A 17,893-nucleotide genomic window follows, 5' to 3' on the forward strand; every position below is an offset into this window, starting at 1 on the left:
GGTCCCCGGGGGGGGGGGGGCAGGCTCAGTGTCCCCTACTGTCACCTGGGGGTCCCCAATGTCCTGGGGGGGGTCCCCAATGTCTTGGGGGGGGTCTGTGCTGTCCCCGGGGGGGTCCCCAATGTCCCCTGGGTGCCCCCAGTGTCACTGGGGGGGGGTCCCAATGTCCCCGGGGGGGTCCCCAGTGTCCCTTAGGGCATCCTTATTGTCCTGGGGGGGTCCCCAGTGTCCCTTAGGGCGTCCTTTTTGTCCCGGGGGGGGGTCCCCAATGTCCCCTGGGGGTCCCCAGTGTCCTTTAGGGCATCCTTATTGTCCTGGGGGGGTCCCCAATGTCCCCGGGGGGGTCCCCATCACTGCTGAGGCAGGTTTGGGGGAGGGGGGGTGACCCCCAGATCTTTATTCCCTGCACAGATGGAGCCCCCCCCACCAAAAAAAATAAATGTCCCTTATCTGTCCCCCACCACAGGGAGGGACCCCAGGGTCGGGGTACACACACACACACACACGGGGGGGGCCCCCCCGTGTCCGGGGGGGGTCAGAGCTCATCGTGGGGTCGCTCCAGGTCCTCGCCGTAGTTGGTGGCCTGGCTACCCACGAACATCTGCCAGTTGCCCAGGATCTCGGCCTTGGTCAGCTGACCGTCCTGGGGGGGGCGAGGGGGGGGGGTGTCATGGGGGGGGGGGACACGACAGGACCCCAGGGGTTCACATCGCCCCACCTGGGGGCATCCCCCAGGGTCCCCCCCACCACATCTGGGCTCTCTATCCCCCCCCAAGGGACCCATGGGTGCAGATTTCCCCCCCCCAACCACATCTGGGCTCTCTGCCCCCCCCCCCCCCAGGGACCCATGGGTGCAGATTCCCCCCCCCCCCAACCACATCTGGGCTCTCTGCCCCCCCCCCAGGGACCCATGGGTGCAGGTTCCCCCCCCCCCCCCCCCAACCACCACATCTGGGCTCTGTGTGTCCCCCCCAGGGACCCATGGGTACAGGTTTCCCCCCCCCCCCAACCACCACATCTGGGCTCTCCCCATCCACCCCCCCACCACATCTGGGCTCTCTGTCCTGTCCCCCCCCCAGGGACCCATGGGTGCAGATTCTCCCCCCCCAACCACATCTGGGCTCTCTGTGCCCCCCCCACCCACATCTGGGTTCTCTGTCGTCCCCCCCCAGGGACCCATGGGTACAGGTTCCCCCCCACCACCACATCTGGGCTCTCCCCATCCACCCCCCCACATCTGGGTTCTCTGTCCCCCCCCCAACCACATCTGGGCTCTCTGTCGTGTCCCCCCCAAGGGACCCATGGGTGCAGATTCTCCCCCCACCACCACATCTGGGTTCTCTGTCCCCCCCCCCCCAGGGACCCATGGGTGCTGGTTCCCCCCCCCCCACACACATCTGGGCTCTCTCTGTCGTCCCCCCCAGGGACCCACGGGTGCAGATTCCCCCCCCCCACATCTGGGCTCTCCCCCCACATCTGGGCGCTCTGCCATTCCCCCCAAGGGACCCGGAGGTGCAGGTTCTTCCCCCCCCCCCGCCAGAGGAACCCAGGGGTCCGGGTGATTTTGGGAAGGGGGGGGGTCGTGGGGGGGGGGTGTCACCTTATCGAGGTCGGAGTGGTGCACGAGGTGGGTGGCCTCGACCCCCGCCCAGTCGGCGCTGGGGGGGCGCAGCCAGTGTCCCACCTCGGCGGGGTCCAGCCGTCCGTCCCCGTCCCGGTCCCGTCCCCGTCGGAATTGCGTCCGCTCCTCCTGCACCCACTCGGGTTCGGGGGCGCCCGGGGGTCCCGCGTACAGCTCCGCTGGGGGGGGGGGGGCACGCCGTCAGCACCCTGGGGACCCAGGAGGTACCCCCCCCCCCCAAAAAAAGGGTTGGGGCTAATGAGGGACACAGGCTATGCACCCCCCAAAAGGGACCCAGGGGTCTGGGGACCCCCCCAAAAGGGACCCAGGAGTCTGGGGGCGACCCCCAAAGGGCACCCAGGGGTCTGGGGGCCCCCCCAAAAGGGCTCCCAGGGGTCTGGGGGCACCCCCCAAAAGGGACCCAGGGGTCTGGGGGCAACCCCCAAAGGGCACCCAGGGGTCTGGGGGCCCCCCCAAAAGGGCTCCCAGGGGTCTGGGGGCACCCCCCAAAAGGGACCCAGGGGTCTGGGGGCAACCCCCAAAGGGCACCCAGGGGTCTGGGGGCCCCCCCAAAAGGGCTCCCAGGGGTCTGGGGGCACCCCCCAAAAGGGACCCAGGGGTCTGGGGGCAACCCCCAAAGGGCACCCAGGGGTCTGGGCACCCCCCCAAAAGGGACCCGGGGGTCTGGGCACCCCCCCAAAAGGGACCCAGGAGTCTGGGGGCGACCCCCAAAGGGCACCCAGGGGTCTGGGGACCCCCCCAAAAGGGACCCAGGGGTCTGGGGGCACCCCAAAAGGGCACCCAGGGGTCTGGGGGCAACCCCCAAAGGGCACCCAGGGGTCTGGGGACCCCCCCAAAAGGGACCCAGGGGTCTGGGGGCACCCCAAAAGGGACCCAGGGTTCTGGGACCCCCCAAAAGGGCACCCAGGGGTCTGGGGGCACCCCAAAAGGGACCCAGGGGTCTGGGACCCCCCCTAAAAGGGACCCAGGAGTCTGGGGGCGACCCCCAAAGGGCACCCAGGGGTCTGGGGGCCCCCCCAAAAGGGCTCCCAGGGGTCTGGGGGCACCCCCCAAAAGGGACCCAGGGGTCTGGGGGCAACCCCCAAAGGGCACCCAGGGGTCTGGGCACCCCCCCAAAAGGGACCCGGGGGTCTGGGCACCCCCCCAAAAGGGACCCAGGAGTCTGGGGGCGACCCCCAAAGGGCACCCAGGGGTCTGGGGACCCCCCCAAAAGGGACCCAGGGGTCTGGGGGCACCCCAAAAGGGCACCCAGGGGTCTGGGGGCAACCCCCAAAGGGCACCCAGGGGTCTGGGGACCCCCCCAAAAGGGACCCAGGGGTCTGGGGGCACCCCAAAAGGGACCCAGGGTTCTGGGACCCCCCAAAAGGGCACCCAGGGGTCTGGGGGCACCCCAAAAGGGACCCAGGGGTCTGGGACCCCCCCTAAAAGGGACCCAGGAGTCTGGGGGCGACCCCCAAAGGGCACCCAGGGGTCTGGGGGTTAGGGCTAATTAAGGACCCAGGGGTTGGGGCTAATTAGGGACCCAGGCCACACCCTCCCCAAAGGGGTCCCAGGGGTCCCAGTTGAAGGGTGATGGGGGACCCTGGGGTCTGCCCCCCCCCCAAAAAAGGGACCCAGGGGTCTGGGCGTTAGGGCTAATTAGGGACCCAGGCTACAAACACCCCCTCCCCAAAGGGATCCCAGGGGTCCCAGATTAAGGGTGATGGGGGTCCCAGGGGTCTGGGGACCCCCCCAAAAAGGGACCCGGGGGTCTGGGCCCCCCCCAAAAAAGGGACCCGGGGGTCGTGGCCCACCGATGTACTCGTCCTCCTGGACGAAGCCGTCCCCGTCCTTGTCCATGTCCTCCATCGTCTCCTGCAAAAAAAAAAAAAAGTGGTGGGGGGGGACACACACATGAACCCCAGGCATCCCGCTCGCCCCCAGGGTGGGGGGGTGTCCCCGTCCGTCCCCCCCCCACCGACCGTCACCACGAGGGTCCTCATGTGCTCGAAGTCCTCGGGGTGGAGGAAGGCGGCGAATTCGGCGCGGTCGGCAGCGCCGTCCCCGTCCCCGTCGGCCGCCCGGAATCGCCGCTCGTCCCGCGACAGCAGCCGACGGTAGGTCTCGGGGTGCTGCGTCCCCCCAAAATCATCCCCTGGGGGGGGGGAGTGAGGGGGGGGTGACCCAGGCATCCAGGAGCCCTATGGAAACCCCCCCCAAGGGACCCAGGAGTCTGGGCACCCCGTTCTGAGGGGACCCAGGCGTTTGGGACCCCCCCGCACCCCCCCACAGGGGACCCAGGTGTCTGGGAGACCCCCATAAGCCCCCCCAAGGGACCCAGGCATCTGGGAGACCCCCCTAAAACCCCTCAGAGGACCCAGGAGACCCCCATAACCCCCCAAAAGGGACCCAGGAGACCCCCATAAACCCCCCCAAGGGACCCAGGCACCGAGGAGACCCCCATAAACCCCCCCAAGGGACCCAGGCACCCAGGAGACCCCCATAAACCTCCCCAGAGGACCCAGGCACCCAGGAGACCCCCATAAACCCCCCAAAAGGGACCCAGGAGACCCCCATAAACCCCCCCCCAAGGCACCCAGGAGACCCCCATAAACCCCCCCAAGGGACCCAGGCACCCAGGAGACCCCCATAAAGCCCCCCCAGGCACCCAGGAGACCCCCCAAACCCCCCCCAGGCACCCAGGAGACCCCCACAAACCCCCCCCCCAGGCACCCAGGAGACCTCCATAAACCCCCCCGGAGGACCCAGGCACCCAGGAGACCCCCATAAACCCCCCCCAGGCACCCAGGAGACCCCCATAAACCCCCCAAAAGGGACCCAGGAGACCCCCATAAGCCCCCCCCCCCAAGGGACCCAGCCATCCAGGAGACCCCCATAAACCCCCCCCCAAGGCACCCAGGAGACCCCCATAAACCTCCCCAAGGGACCCAGGCACCCAGGAGACCCCCATAAAGCCCCCCCAGGCACCCAGGAGACCCCCCAAACCCCCCCCAGGCACCCAGGAGACCCCCATAACCCCCCCCGAGGACCCAGGCACCCAGGAGACCCCCATAAACCCCCCAAAAGGGACCCAGGCACCCAGGAGACCCCCATAAACCCCCCCCAGGCACCCAGGAGACCTCCATAAACCCCCCCGGAGGACCCAGGCACCCAGGAGACCCCCATAAACCCCCCCCAGGCACCCAGGAGACCCCCATAAACCCCCCAAAAGGGACCCAGGAGACCCCCATAAGCCCCCCCCCCAAGGGACCCAGCCATCCAGGAGACCCCCATAAACCCCCCCCCAAGGCACCCAGGAGACCCCCATAAACCCCCCCAAGGGACCCAGGCACCCAGGAGACCCCCATAAAGCCCCCCCAGGCACCCAGGAGACCCCCCAAACCCCCCCCAGGCACCCAGGAGACCCCCATAAACCCCCCCCCCAGGCACCCAGGAGACCCCCATAACCCCCCCCAGAGGACCCAGGCACCCAGGAGACCCCCATAAACCCCCCAAAAGGGACCCAGGCACCCAGGAGACCCCCATAAACCCCCCCCAGGCACCCAGGAGACCCCCATAACCCCCCCCCAGAGGACCCAGGCACCCAGGAGACCCCCATAAACCCCCCAAAAGGGACCCAGGCACCCAGGAGACCCCCATAAACCCCCCCCAGGCACCCAGGAGACCCCCATAAACCCCCCCGGAGGACCCAGGCACCCAGGAGACCCCCATAAACCCCCCCCAGGCACCCAGGAGACCCCCATAAACCCCCCAAAAGGGACCCAGGCACCCAGGAGACCCCCATAACCCCCCCCTGCACCCCCCAAAGGAACCAAGGCATCCAGAAGACCCCCCCCAACTTCCCACCCTGGTGGGGGGGGGGGGTTTACCCCGTCCCCCGCCTCACCTGGGGGTCCGTAGGCCTCCCCCCGATACTCGTCCCATGTCACGACGCCGTCGCCGTCGCGGTCGTAGCGCTGCCAGCCCCGCCGCAGGCTCTCCTCCCGCGCCCGACGCTGCGTCCGCTCGATCCAGCCCCGCAGCTCCGACACCGACACGTTCCCGTCCCCGTCCCCGTCGATCAGACCCACCAGCAGCCTTGGGGGGGGGGAAGGGGGGGGTCAGGGCACCCCCAAACCCCCCCCAAACTCCCTAATCCCCCCAAAACACCTCTAAAGCTGCCAACCCCCCCCAAGCATCCCCAATGCCCCCCAACCCCCCCAAAACCCCCAACTCTCCCCCAAAACCCCCCAACTCTCCCCCAAAACCCCCCAACCCCCCCTAAACCCCTCAAAACACCTCTAAGGCTGCCAAACCCCCCCAACATCCCCCCAAGCATCCCCAATGCCCCCCTAACCCCCCCAAAACCCCCCAACTCTCCCCCAAAACCCCCAACTCTCCCCCAAAACCCCCCAACTCTCCCCTAAAACCCCCCTAACCCCCCCAACTCTCCCCCAAACCCCCCAACACTCCCCCAAAACCCCCCAACCCCCCAAAAACACCTCTAAGGCCTCCAAAACCTCCCCAACGTCCCCCCAAACATCCCCAATGCCTCCCTAACCCCCCCAAAACCCCCCACCCCCCCAAACCCCCCAACTCTCCCCCAAACCCCCCAACACTCCCCCAAAACCCCCCAACCCCCCAAAAACACCTCTAAGGCCTCCAAAACCTCCCCAACGTCCCCCCAAACATCCCCAATGCCTCCCTAACCCCCCCAAAACCCCCACCCCCCCAAACCCCCCAACTCTCCCCCAAACCCCCCAACCCCCCAAAAACACCTCTAAGGCCTCCAAAACCTCCCCAACGTCCCCCCAAACATCCCCAATGCCTCCCTAACCCCCCCAAAACCCCCCACCCCCCCAAACCCCCCAACTCTCCCCCAAACCCCCCAACACTCCCCCAAAACCCCCAACCCCCCAAAAACACCTCTAAGGCCTCCAAAACCTCCCCAACGTCCCCCCAAACATCCCCAATGCCTCCCTAACCCCCCCAAAACCCCCCACCCCCCCAAACCCCCCAACTCTCCCCCAAACCCCCCAACCCCCCAAAAACACCTCTAAGGCCTCCAAAACCTCCCCAACGTCCCCCCAAACATCCCCAATGCCTCCCTAACCCCCCCAAAACCCCCCACCCCCCCAAACCCCCCAACTCTCCCCCAAACCCCCCAACACTCCCCCAAAACCCCCCAACCCCCCAAAAACACCTCTAAGGCCTCCAAAACCTCCCCAACGTCCCCCCAAACATCCCCAATGCCTCCCTAACCCCCCCAAAACCCCCCACCCCCCCAAACCCCCCAACTCTCCCCCAAACCCCCCAACACTCCCCCAAAACCCCCCAACCCCCCAAAAACACCTCTAAGGCCTCCAAAACCTCCCCAACGTCCCCCCAAACATCCCCAATGCCTCCCTAACCCCCCCAAAACCCCCCACCCCCCCAAACCCCCCAACTCTCCCCCAAACCCCCCAACACTCCCCCAAAACCCCCCAACCCCCCAAAAACACCTCTAAGGCCTCCAAAACCTCCCCAACGTCCCCCCAAACATCCCCAATGCCTCCCTAACCCCCCCAAAACCCCCACCCCCCCAAACCCCCCAACTCTCCCCCAAACCCCCCAACACTCCCCCAAAACCCCCCAACCCCCCAAAAACACCTCTAAGGCCTCCAAAACCTCCCCAACGTCCCCCCAAACATCCCCAATGCCTCCCTAACCCCCCCAAAACCCCCCACCCCCCCAAACCCCCCAACTCTCCCCCAAACCCCCCAACACTCCCCCAAAACCCCCCAACCCCCCAAAAACACCTCTAAGGCCTCCAAAACCTCCCCAACGTCCCCCCAAACATCCCCAATGCCTCCCTAACCCCCCCAAAACCCCCCACCCCCCCAAACCCCCCAACTCTCCCCCAAACCCCCCAACACTCCCCCAAAACCCCCCAACCCCCCAAAAACACCTCTAAGGCCTCCAAAACCTCCCCAACGTCCCCCCAAACATCCCCAATGCCTCCCTAACCCCCCCAAAACCCCCCACCCCCCCAAACCCCCCAACTCTCCCCCAAACCCCCCAACACTCCCCCAAAACCCCCCAACCCCCCAAAAACACCTCTAAGGCCTCCAAAACCTCCCCAACGTCCCCCCAAACATCCCCAATGCCTCCCTAACCCCCCCAAAACCCCCCACCCCCCCCAAACCCCCCTAAACACCTCTAAGGCTGCCAAACCCCCCCAACATCCCCCCAAGCATCCCCAATGCCCCCCTAACCCCCCCAAAACCCCCCAACTCTCCCCCAAAACCCCCCAACCCCCCCTAAACCCCTCAAAACACCTCTAAGGCTGCCAAACCCCCCCAACATCCCCCCAAGCATCCCCAATGCCCCCCTAACCCCCCCAAAACCCCCCAACTCTCCCCCCAAAACCCCCCAACTCTCCCCCAAAACCCCCCAACCCCCCCTAAACCCCTCAAAACACCTCTAAGGCTGCCAAACCCCCCCAACATCCCCCCAAGCATCCCCAATGCCCCCCTAACCCCCCCAAAACCCCCCAACTCTCCCCCAAAACCCCCCAACCCCCCCTAAACCCCTCAAAACACCTCTAAGGCTGCCAAACCCCCCCAACATCCCCCCAAGCATCCCCAATGCCCCCCTAACCCCCCCAAAACCCCCAACTCTCCCCCAAAACCCCCCAACTCTCCCCCAAAACCCCCAACTCTCCCCTAAAACCCCCCTAACCCCCCCAAAACCCCCAACACTCCCCCAAAACCCCCCAACCCCCCAAAAACACCTCTAAGGCCTCCAAAACCTCCCCAACGTCCCCCCAAACATCCCCAATGCCTCCCTAACCCCCCCAAAACCCCCCACCCCCCCAAACCCCCCAACTCTCCCCCAAACCCCCCAACACTCCCCCAAAACCCCCCAACCCCCCAAAAACACCTCTAAGGCCTCCAAAACCTCCCCAACGTCCCCCCAAACATCCCCAATGCCTCCCTAACCCCCCCAAAACCCCCCACCCCCCCAAACCCCCCAACTCTCCCCCAAACCCCCCAACACTCCCCCAAAACCCCCCAACCCCCCAAAAACACCTCTAAGGCCTCCAAAACCTCCCCAACGTCCCCCCAAACATCCCCAATGCCTCCCTAACCCCCCCAAAACCCCCCACCCCCCCAAACCCCCCAACTCTCCCCCAAACCCCCCAACACTCCCCCAAAACCCCCCAACCCCCCAAAAACACCTCTAAGGCCTCCAAAACCTCCCCAACGTCCCCCCAAACATCCCCAATGCCTCCCTAACCCCCCCAAAACCCCCCACCCCCCCAAACCCCCCAACTCTCCCCCAAACCCCCCAACACTCCCCCAAAACCCCCCAACCCCCCAAAAACACCTCTAAGGCCTCCAAAACCTCCCCAACGTCCCCCCAAACATCCCCAATGCCTCCCTAACCCCCCCAAAACCCCCCACCCCCCCAAACCCCCCAACTCTCCCCCAAACCCCCCAACACTCCCCCAAAACCCCCCAACCCCCCAAAAACACCTCTAAGGCCTCCAAAACCTCCCCAACGTCCCCCCAAACATCCCCAATGCCTCCCTAACCCCCCCAAAACCCCCCACCCCCCCAAACCCCCCAACTCTCCCCCAAACCCCCCAACACTCCCCCAAAACCCCCCAACCCCCCAAAAACACCTCTAAGGCCTCCAAAACCTCCCCAACGTCCCCCCAAACATCCCCAATGCCTCCCTAACCCCCCCAAAACCCCCCACCCCCCCCAAACCCCCCTAAACACCTCTAAGGCTGCCAAACCCCCCCAACATCCCCCCAAGCATCCCCAATGCCCCCCTAACCCCCCCAAAACCCCCCAACTCTCCCCCAAAACCCCCCAACCCCCCCTAAACCCCTCAAAACACCTCTAAGGCTGCCAAACCCCCCCAACATCCCCCCAAGCATCCCCAATGCCCCCCTAACCCCCCCAAAACCCCCCAACTCTCCCCCCAAAACCCCCCAACTCTCCCCCAAAACCCCCCAACCCCCCCTAAACCCCTCAAAACACCTCTAAGGCTGCCAAACCCCCCCAACATCCCCCCAAGCATCCCCAATGCCCCCCTAACCCCCCCAAAACCCCCCAACTCTCCCCCAAAACCCCCCAACCCCCCCTAAACCCCTCAAAACACCTCTAAGGCTGCCAAACCCCCCCAACATCCCCCCAAGCATCCCCAATGCCCCCCTAACCCCCCCAAAACCCCCAACTCTCCCCCAAAACCCCCCAACTCTCCCCCAAAACCCCCAACTCTCCCCTAAAACCCCCCTAACCCCCCCAAAACCCCCAACACTCCCCCAAAACCCCCCAACCCCCCAAAAACACCTCTAAGGCCTCCAAAACCTCCCCAACGTCCCCCCAAACATCCCCAATGCCTCCCTAACCCCCCCAAAACCCCCCACCCCCCCAAACCCCCCAACTCTCCCCCAAACCCCCCAACACTCCCCCAAAACCCCCCAACCCCCCAAAAACACCTCTAAGGCCTCCAAAACCTCCCCAACGTCCCCCCAAACATCCCCAATGCCTCCCTAACCCCCCCAAAACCCCCCACCCCCCCAAACCCCCCAACTCTCCCCCAAACCCCCCAACACTCCCCCAAAACCCCCCAACCCCCCAAAAACACCTCTAAGGCCTCCAAAACCTCCCCAACGTCCCCCCAAACATCCCCAATGCCTCCCTAACCCCCCCAAAACCCCCCACCCCCCCAAACCCCCCAACTCTCCCCCAAACCCCCCAACACTCCCCCAAAACCCCCCAACCCCCCAAAAACACCTCTAAGGCCTCCAAAACCTCCCCAACGTCCCCCCAAACATCCCCAATGCCTCCCTAACCCCCCCAAAACCCCCCACCCCCCCAAACCCCCCAACTCTCCCCCAAACCCCCCAACACTCCCCCAAAACCCCCCAACCCCCCAAAAACACCTCTAAGGCCTCCAAAACCTCCCCAACGTCCCCCCAAACATCCCCAATGCCTCCCTAACCCCCCCAAAACCCCCCACCCCCCCAAACCCCCCAACTCTCCCCCAAACCCCCCAACACTCCCCCAAAACCCCCCAACCCCCCAAAAACACCTCTAAGGCCTCCAAAACCTCCCCAACGTCCCCCCAAACATCCCCAATGCCTCCCTAACCCCCCCAAAACCCCCCACCCCCCCAAACCCCCCAACTCTCCCCCAAACCCCCCAACACTCCCCCAAAACCCCCCAACCCCCCAAAAACACCTCTAAGGCCTCCAAAACCTCCCCAACGTCCCCCCAAACATCCCCAATGCCTCCCTAACCCCCCCAAAACCCCCCACCCCCCCCAAACCCCCCTAAACACCTCTAAGGCTGCCAAACCCCCCCAACATCCCCCCAAGCATCCCCAATGCCCCCCTAACCCCCCCAAAACCCCCCAACTCTCCCCCAAAACCCCCCAACCCCCCCTAAACCCCTCAAAACACCTCTAAGGCTGCCAAACCCCCCCAACATCCCCCCAAGCATCCCCAATGCCCCCCTAACCCCCCCAAAACCCCCCAACTCTCCCCCCAAAACCCCCCAACTCTCCCCCAAAACCCCCCAACCCCCCCTAAACCCCTCAAAACACCTCTAAGGCTGCCAAACCCCCCCAACATCCCCCCAAGCATCCCCAATGCCCCCCTAACCCCCCCAAAACCCCCAACTCTCCCCCAAAACCCCCCAACTCTCCCCCAAAACCCCCAACTCTCCCCTAAAACCCCCCTAACCCCCCCAAAACCCCCAACACTCCCCCAAAACCCCCCAACCCCCCAAAAACACCTCTAAGGCCTCCAAAACCTCCCCAACGTCCCCCCAAACATCCCCAATGCCTCCCTAACCCCCCCAAAACCCCCCACCCCACCCAAACCCCCCTAAACACCTCTAAGGCTGCCAAACCCCCCCAACATCCCCCCAATGCCCCCTAACCCCCCCAAAACCCCCTCTAAAGGCGTGGGTCCCCCCCGAACGCCTGGGTCCTGGGATATTAGGGGTCCCGGGATATTGGGGGTCCTGGGTCCCCCCCACAGGCATGGGTCCCCCCGACCACCTGGGTCCTGGGATATTGGGGGTCCTGCGTCCCCCCCAAAGGCATGGGTCCTGGGATATTGGGGGTCCCGGGATATTGGGGGTCCCGGGATATTGGGGGTCCCGGGCCCCCCCCTACCCGAGGCGTCGCTGGCTCTCCTCGGGCGAGAGCTGGTCGAAGGTCTTGGCCTCCTCCGGCCCCAAAAAAGCCTCGTGGTCGTAGGCGAAGCCGTCGCTGTGGTCGTGGGCGACCCCCCCCAGGTCCCGGCGCAGCCCCCGCTCGGGGGGGGGGGAGCCCCCCGCCAGCCACAGCACCGCCAGCCACAGCCACCCCCCCCGCAGCATCCTGGGGGGGGAACGGAGGGGGTGAGCGGACCCCGAATGCCCCAAAAGTCGCCCCAAACGCCCCCCCGAAATGGCTAGAAATGGCCCGAAAAACCCCGGAGATGACCTGACGTGGCCCGAAATGGCCCAAAGTGCCCCAAAACTGACCCAAACTGCCCCTAAACCAATACGAAATGGCCCAAAAATGCCCCAAACCTGATCATAAATGGCCCAAAATGGGCCCAAAGGGCCCCTAAACTGACCCTAAACCAACACGAAATGGCCCAAAATGCCCCAAAACTGACCGTAAATGGTCCAAAACGGGCCCAAAGTGCCCCAAAACTGACACAAACTGCCCCTAAACCAACACGAAATGGCCCCAAATGCCCCAAACCTGATCGTAAACGGTCCAAAACGGGCCCAAAGTGCCCAAAAACTGACCCAAACTGACCCTAAACAAACCCGAAATGGCCCCAAAGGCCCCAAACTTGACTGTCAATGGCCCAAAATGGGCTGAAAGTGACCCAAAACTGACCCAAACTGACCCTAAACCAATACGAAATGGCCCAAAAATGCCCCAAACCTGATCATAAATGGCCCAAAATGGGCCCAAAGGGCCCCTAAACTGCCCCTAAACCAACACGAAATGGCCCAAAATGCCCCAAAACTGACTGTAAATGGTCCAAAACGGGCCCAAAGTGCCCCAAAACTGACACAAACTGCCCCTAAACCAACACGAAATGGCCCCAAATGCCCCAAACCTGATCGTAAACGGTCCAAAACGGGCCCAAAGTGCCCAAAAACTGACCCAAACTGACCCTAAACAAACCCGAAATGGCCCCAAAGGCCCCAAACTTGACTGTCAATGGCCCAAAATGGGCTGAAAGTGACCCAAAACTGACCCAAACTGACCCTAAACCAATACGAAATGGCCCAAAAATGCCCCAAACCTGATCATAAATGGCCCAAAATGGGCCCAAAGGGCCCCTAAACTGACCCTAAACCAACACGAAATGGCCCAAAATGCCCCAAACCTGACCGTAAATGGTCCAAAACGGGCCCAAAGTGCCCCAAAACTGACACAAACTGCCCCTAAACCAACACGAAATGGCCCCAAATGCCCCAAACCTGATCGTAAACGGTCCAAAACGGGCCCAAAGTGCCCAAAAACTGACCCAAACTGACCCTAAACAAACCCGAAATGGCCCCAAATGCCCCAAACCTGACCGTAAATGGTCCAAAACGGGCCCAAAGTGCCCAAAAACTGACCCAAACTGACCCTAAACAAACCCGAAATGGCCCCAAAGGCCCCAAACTTGACTGTAAATGGCCCAAAATGGGCTGAAAGTGACCCAAAACTGACCCAAACTGCCCCTAAACCAATACGAAATGGCCCAAAAATGCCCCAAACCTGATCATAAATGGCCCAAAATGGGCCCAAAGGGCCCCTAAACTGACCCTAAACCAACACGAAATGGCCCAAAATGCCCCAAAACTGACCGTAAATGGTCCAAAACGGGCCCAAAGTGCCCCAAAACTGACACAAACTGCCCCTAAACCAACACGAAATGGCCCCAAATGCCCCAAACCTGATCGTAAACGGTCCAAAACGGGCCCAAAGTGCCCAAAAACTGACCCAAACTGACCCTAAACAAACCCGAAATGGCCCCAAAGGCCCCAAACTTGACTGTCAATGGCCCAAAATGGGCTGAAAGTGACCCAAAACTGACCCAAACTGACCCTAAACCAATACGAAATGGCCCAAAAATGCCCCAAACCTGATCATAAATGGCCCAAAATGGGCCCAAAGGGCCCCTAAACTGCCCCTAAACCAACACGAAATGGCCCAAAATGCCCCAAAACTGACTGTAAATGGTCCAAAACGGGCCCAAAGTGCCCCAAAACTGACACAAACTGCCCCTAAACCAACACGAAATGGCCCCAAATGCCCCAAACCTGATCGTAAACGGTCCAAAACGGGCCCAAAGTGCCCAAAAACTGACCCAAACTGACCCTAAACAAACCCGAAATGGCCCCAAAGGCCCCAAACTTGACGGTAAATGGCCCAAAATGGGCTGAAAGTGACCCAAAACTGACCCAAACTGACCCTAAACCAACACGAAATGGCCCCAAACCTGATCATAAATGGTCCAAAATGGGCCCAAAGTGCCCCAAAACTGACCCAAATGGACCCTAAACCAACATGAAATGGCCCCAAACCTGATCGTAAATGGTCCAAAACGGGCCCAAAGTGCCCCAAAACTGACACAAAGTGCCCCAAAACAAACCTGAAATGGCCCAAAGTGCCCCAAAAACTGATCCTAAACCAACACGAAATGGTCCAAAAATGCCCCAAACCTGACCGTAAACAGTCCAAAATGGGCCGAAAGTGCCCCAAAACTGACCCAAACTGCCCCTAAACCAACCCAAAATGGTCCCAAATGCCCCAAACCTGATCGTAAACGGTCTAAAATGGGCCCAAAGTGCCCCAAAACTGACACAAACTGACCCTAAACCAACCCGAAATGGCCCCAAAGGCCCCAAACCTGATCGTAAACGGTCCAAAACGGGCCCAAAGTGCCCCAAAACCAACCTGAAATGGCCCCAAATGCCCCAAACCTGATCGTAGATGGTCCAAAATGGGCCAAAAGTGCCCCTAAACTGACCCAAACTGGCCCTAAACCAACCCAAAATGGCCCCAAAATGCCCCCAAACCGAACCAAAACCAACACAAAATGGGCCCAAAATGCCCCAAACCTGATTGTAAATGGCCCTAAAATGTCCCAAAACTGACCCAAAACCAACATAAAATGGGCCCAAAGTGCCCCAAAGCAGACATCTAATCATCCAAAAATACCAAAACTGACCCAAAATACCCCAAAACCAACAGAGGGTGCCCAAAATGCCCCCAAACTGACCATAAATGAGCCCAAAACACCCCAAAACTGACCAAAACCACCCCAAAACCAACCTGAAATGCGCCCAAAGTGCCCCAAACCGCCCCCCAAATGCTCCCAAATCGACCAGAAACAGCCCAAAATGGGCCCAAAACGCCCCAAAACTGCCCCAGACACCCCAAAACTGACCGGAGATGCCCCAAAATGGGCCCGATACACCCCAAAACAGCCCCCAAATCGACTCCAAACGGTCCCAAAATGCCCCCCAGCCCCCCAACTGCCCCTCAGGGCCCCCAGTTGCCCCCCAACTGCCCCCCCCACCTCCAGCTGCCCCCCAGTTACCTCCCCAGCCCCCCAACTGCCCCCCCAGCCCCCCAACTGCACCCCCCGACCCCCCCCAGACCCCTCCAAGACCCCCCAGATCCCCCCCCAAACCCCTCTAGGACCCCTCCAAGACCCCCCAAACCCCTCTAGGACCCCCTCAAACCCCTCCAAGACCCTCCCGGACTCCCCGAACCCCTCCAAGACCCCCCAGATCCCCCCCAAACCCCCCCAGGACCCCTCAGATCCCCCCCAAACCCCTCTAGGACCCCCCCAGACCCTCTCAAACCCCTCCAAGACCCCCCAGACCCCCCCTAGGCCCCTCCAAGACCCCTCAGATCCCCCCCAAACCCCTCTAGGACCCCCCCCGGACCCCCCAAACCCCTCCAGGACCCCCCAAACCCCCCCCAGGACCCCTCAGATCCCCCCCAAACCCCTCTAGGAACCCCCCCAGGCCCCTCCAGGACCCCCCAGATCCCCCCCAAACCCCTCCAAGACCCCCCCCGGACCCCCCAAACCCCTCCAGGACCCCCCAAACCCCCCCCAGGACCCCTCAGATCCCCCCCAAACCCCTCTAGGACCCCCCCAGGCCCCTCCAGGACCCCCCAGACCCCCCCCAAACCCCTCTAGGACCCCCCCAGACCCCCTCAACCCCCCCCCAGGACCCTCCCCGGACCCCCAGGACCCCCCCAAACCCCTCCAGGACCCCCCAAACCCCTCTAAGACCCCCCCGGGACCCCCCCGCCGCCATCTTCCCACCTCTCCCCGTCCTGGCCCGACCCGGGGGGGTCGTTGCGGCCCCCGCCCGCCCGGCCCCTCCCTCCTCGCTGCCCCCCTGACCAATCAGGAGCCGCCGTGCCCACGTGGGGGCAGCTCGCGCCGCGCGCCCATTGGCTGCCGCCCGCCACGTTGCTGCGGGAGAAAGTTCTTTTGCCCGAAAAAAGAGTTTTTCGCCCCAAAGTGAGGGGGGGGCGGGGCTGGAGGGGGACTGGGCTATACTGGGGTGTACTGGGGGGCATTACTGTACCGGACTGGGCCGGGACTGGGCCGGACTGGGTTATACTGGGCTGGACTGGGCTGCACTGGGATATGCTGGGCCATACTGGGATGTACTGGGCTGCACTGGGGTCTACTGGGATGTACTGGGCTGCACTGGGGTCTACTGAGTTATACTGGGATGTACTGGACGAGACTGGGTGCTGTGCTGCACTGGACTGAGTCTATACTGGGCCGGACTGGTTTATCCTGGGATGGACTGGTTTATCCTGGGATGGACTGGGTTATACTGGGATATGCTGGGTTATACTGGGCTGCACTGGGCTGCACTGGGATATGCTGGGCCATACTGGGATGTACTGGGCTGCACTGGGGTCTACTGGGATGTACTGGGCTGCACTGGGGTCTACTGAGTTATACTGGGATGTACTGGACGAGACTGGGTGCTGTGCTGCACTGGACTGAGTCTATACTGGGCCGGACTGGTTTATCCTGGGATGGACTGGTTTATCCTGGGATGGACTGGGTTATACTGGGATATGCTGGGTTATACTGGGCTGCACTGGGCTGCACTGGGGTCTACTGCGTTATACTGGGATCTACTGGATGAGACTGGGTGCTGTGCTGCACTGGACTGAGTCTATACTGGGCTAGACCAGTTTATACTGGGTTATACTGGGATATACTGCACTAGACTGAGGGCTGTGCTGCACTGGACTGGGATATGCTGGGTTATACTGGGATGTACTGGGCTGCACTGGGGTCTGCTGCGTTATACTGGGATGTACTGGACAAGACTGGGTGCTGTGCTGCACTGGACTGAGTCTATACTGGGCCGGACTGGTTTATCCTGGGATGGACTGGGTTATACTGGGATATACTGGGCTGCACTGGTTTATCCTGGGGTGGACTGGGTTATACTGGGCTAGACCAGTTTTTACTGGGCTCAACTGGGTTCTACTGGGATATACTGGACTAGACTGAGGGCTGTGCTGCACTGGACTGAGTCTATACTGGGCTGCACTGGTTTATACTGGCCTGGACCAGGCTACACTGGGCTTGACTGGCCTGGACTGGGGTATACTGGGACATACTGGAGGCTGTGCTGCACTGGACTGAGTCCGTACTGGCCTGGACCAGATTATACCAGGCTGGACTGGGATGGACTGTGGCATACTGGGCTAGACTGGTTTAGACTGGGATGGACTGTGGCATACTGGCCTGGACTGCGGTATACTGGGATATACTGGGCTAGACTGGGCACTGTGCTGCACTGGACTGAGTCTATACTGGGCTGGACCAGTTTATACTGGGATGGACTGGGGTATACTGGGCTATACTGGGCTGAACTGGGTTATACTGGGATATACTGGAGTAGACTGGGGGCTGTGCTGCTCTGGACTGAGTCTATACTAGGCTGGACCGGGTTATACTGGGATGGTCTGGGGTATACTGGTTATACTGGGATATACTGGGCTGACTGGAGGCCATACTGCACTGGACTGGTTTATACTGGGATGGACTGGGTTATACTGGGCTGACTGGAGGCCATACTGCACTGGACTGGTTTATACTGGGATGGGCAGGGGTTATACTGGGATATACTGGGCTGACTGGAGGCCATACTGCACTGGACTGGGTTATACTGGGATGGACTGGGTTATACTGGGATGGACTGGGCTGACTGGAGGCCATAC

The 17,893-nt window shown here is 62.5% G+C and overlaps 1 protein-coding gene and 1 long non-coding RNA gene across 2 annotated transcripts; both read right to left on the reverse strand.

Annotated features, from left to right (window-relative positions):
* Positions 1 to 366: 366 nt before the first annotated feature.
* Positions 367 to 16,983, reverse strand: LOC138684076 (reticulocalbin-3-like; the record flags this gene model as incomplete). The annotated part of the gene is made up of 9 exons (XM_069777796.1): positions 367 to 643; positions 1,601 to 1,800; positions 3,436 to 3,496; positions 3,604 to 3,776; positions 5,529 to 5,719; positions 11,798 to 12,004; positions 15,960 to 16,035; positions 16,228 to 16,372; positions 16,883 to 16,983. Coding segments are annotated over 9 exons (1,262 nt in total), but the record flags the coding sequence as incomplete, so codon positions are not given.
* Positions 13,809 to 15,176, reverse strand: LOC138684073 (uncharacterized). The gene is made up of 3 exons (XR_011323527.1): positions 14,740 to 15,176; positions 14,409 to 14,528; positions 13,809 to 14,175 (listed from the first exon to the last, which is right to left on the reverse strand). It is a non-coding gene; the product is annotated as an uncharacterized lncRNA (long non-coding RNA).
* Positions 16,984 to 17,893: the final 910 nt, after the last annotated feature.

This window comes from Haliaeetus albicilla, unplaced genomic scaffold (assembly GCF_947461875.1).
Source record: "Haliaeetus albicilla unplaced genomic scaffold, bHalAlb1.1 scaffold_173, whole genome shotgun sequence".
Taxonomy (NCBI): domain Eukaryota; kingdom Metazoa; phylum Chordata; class Aves; order Accipitriformes; family Accipitridae; genus Haliaeetus; species Haliaeetus albicilla.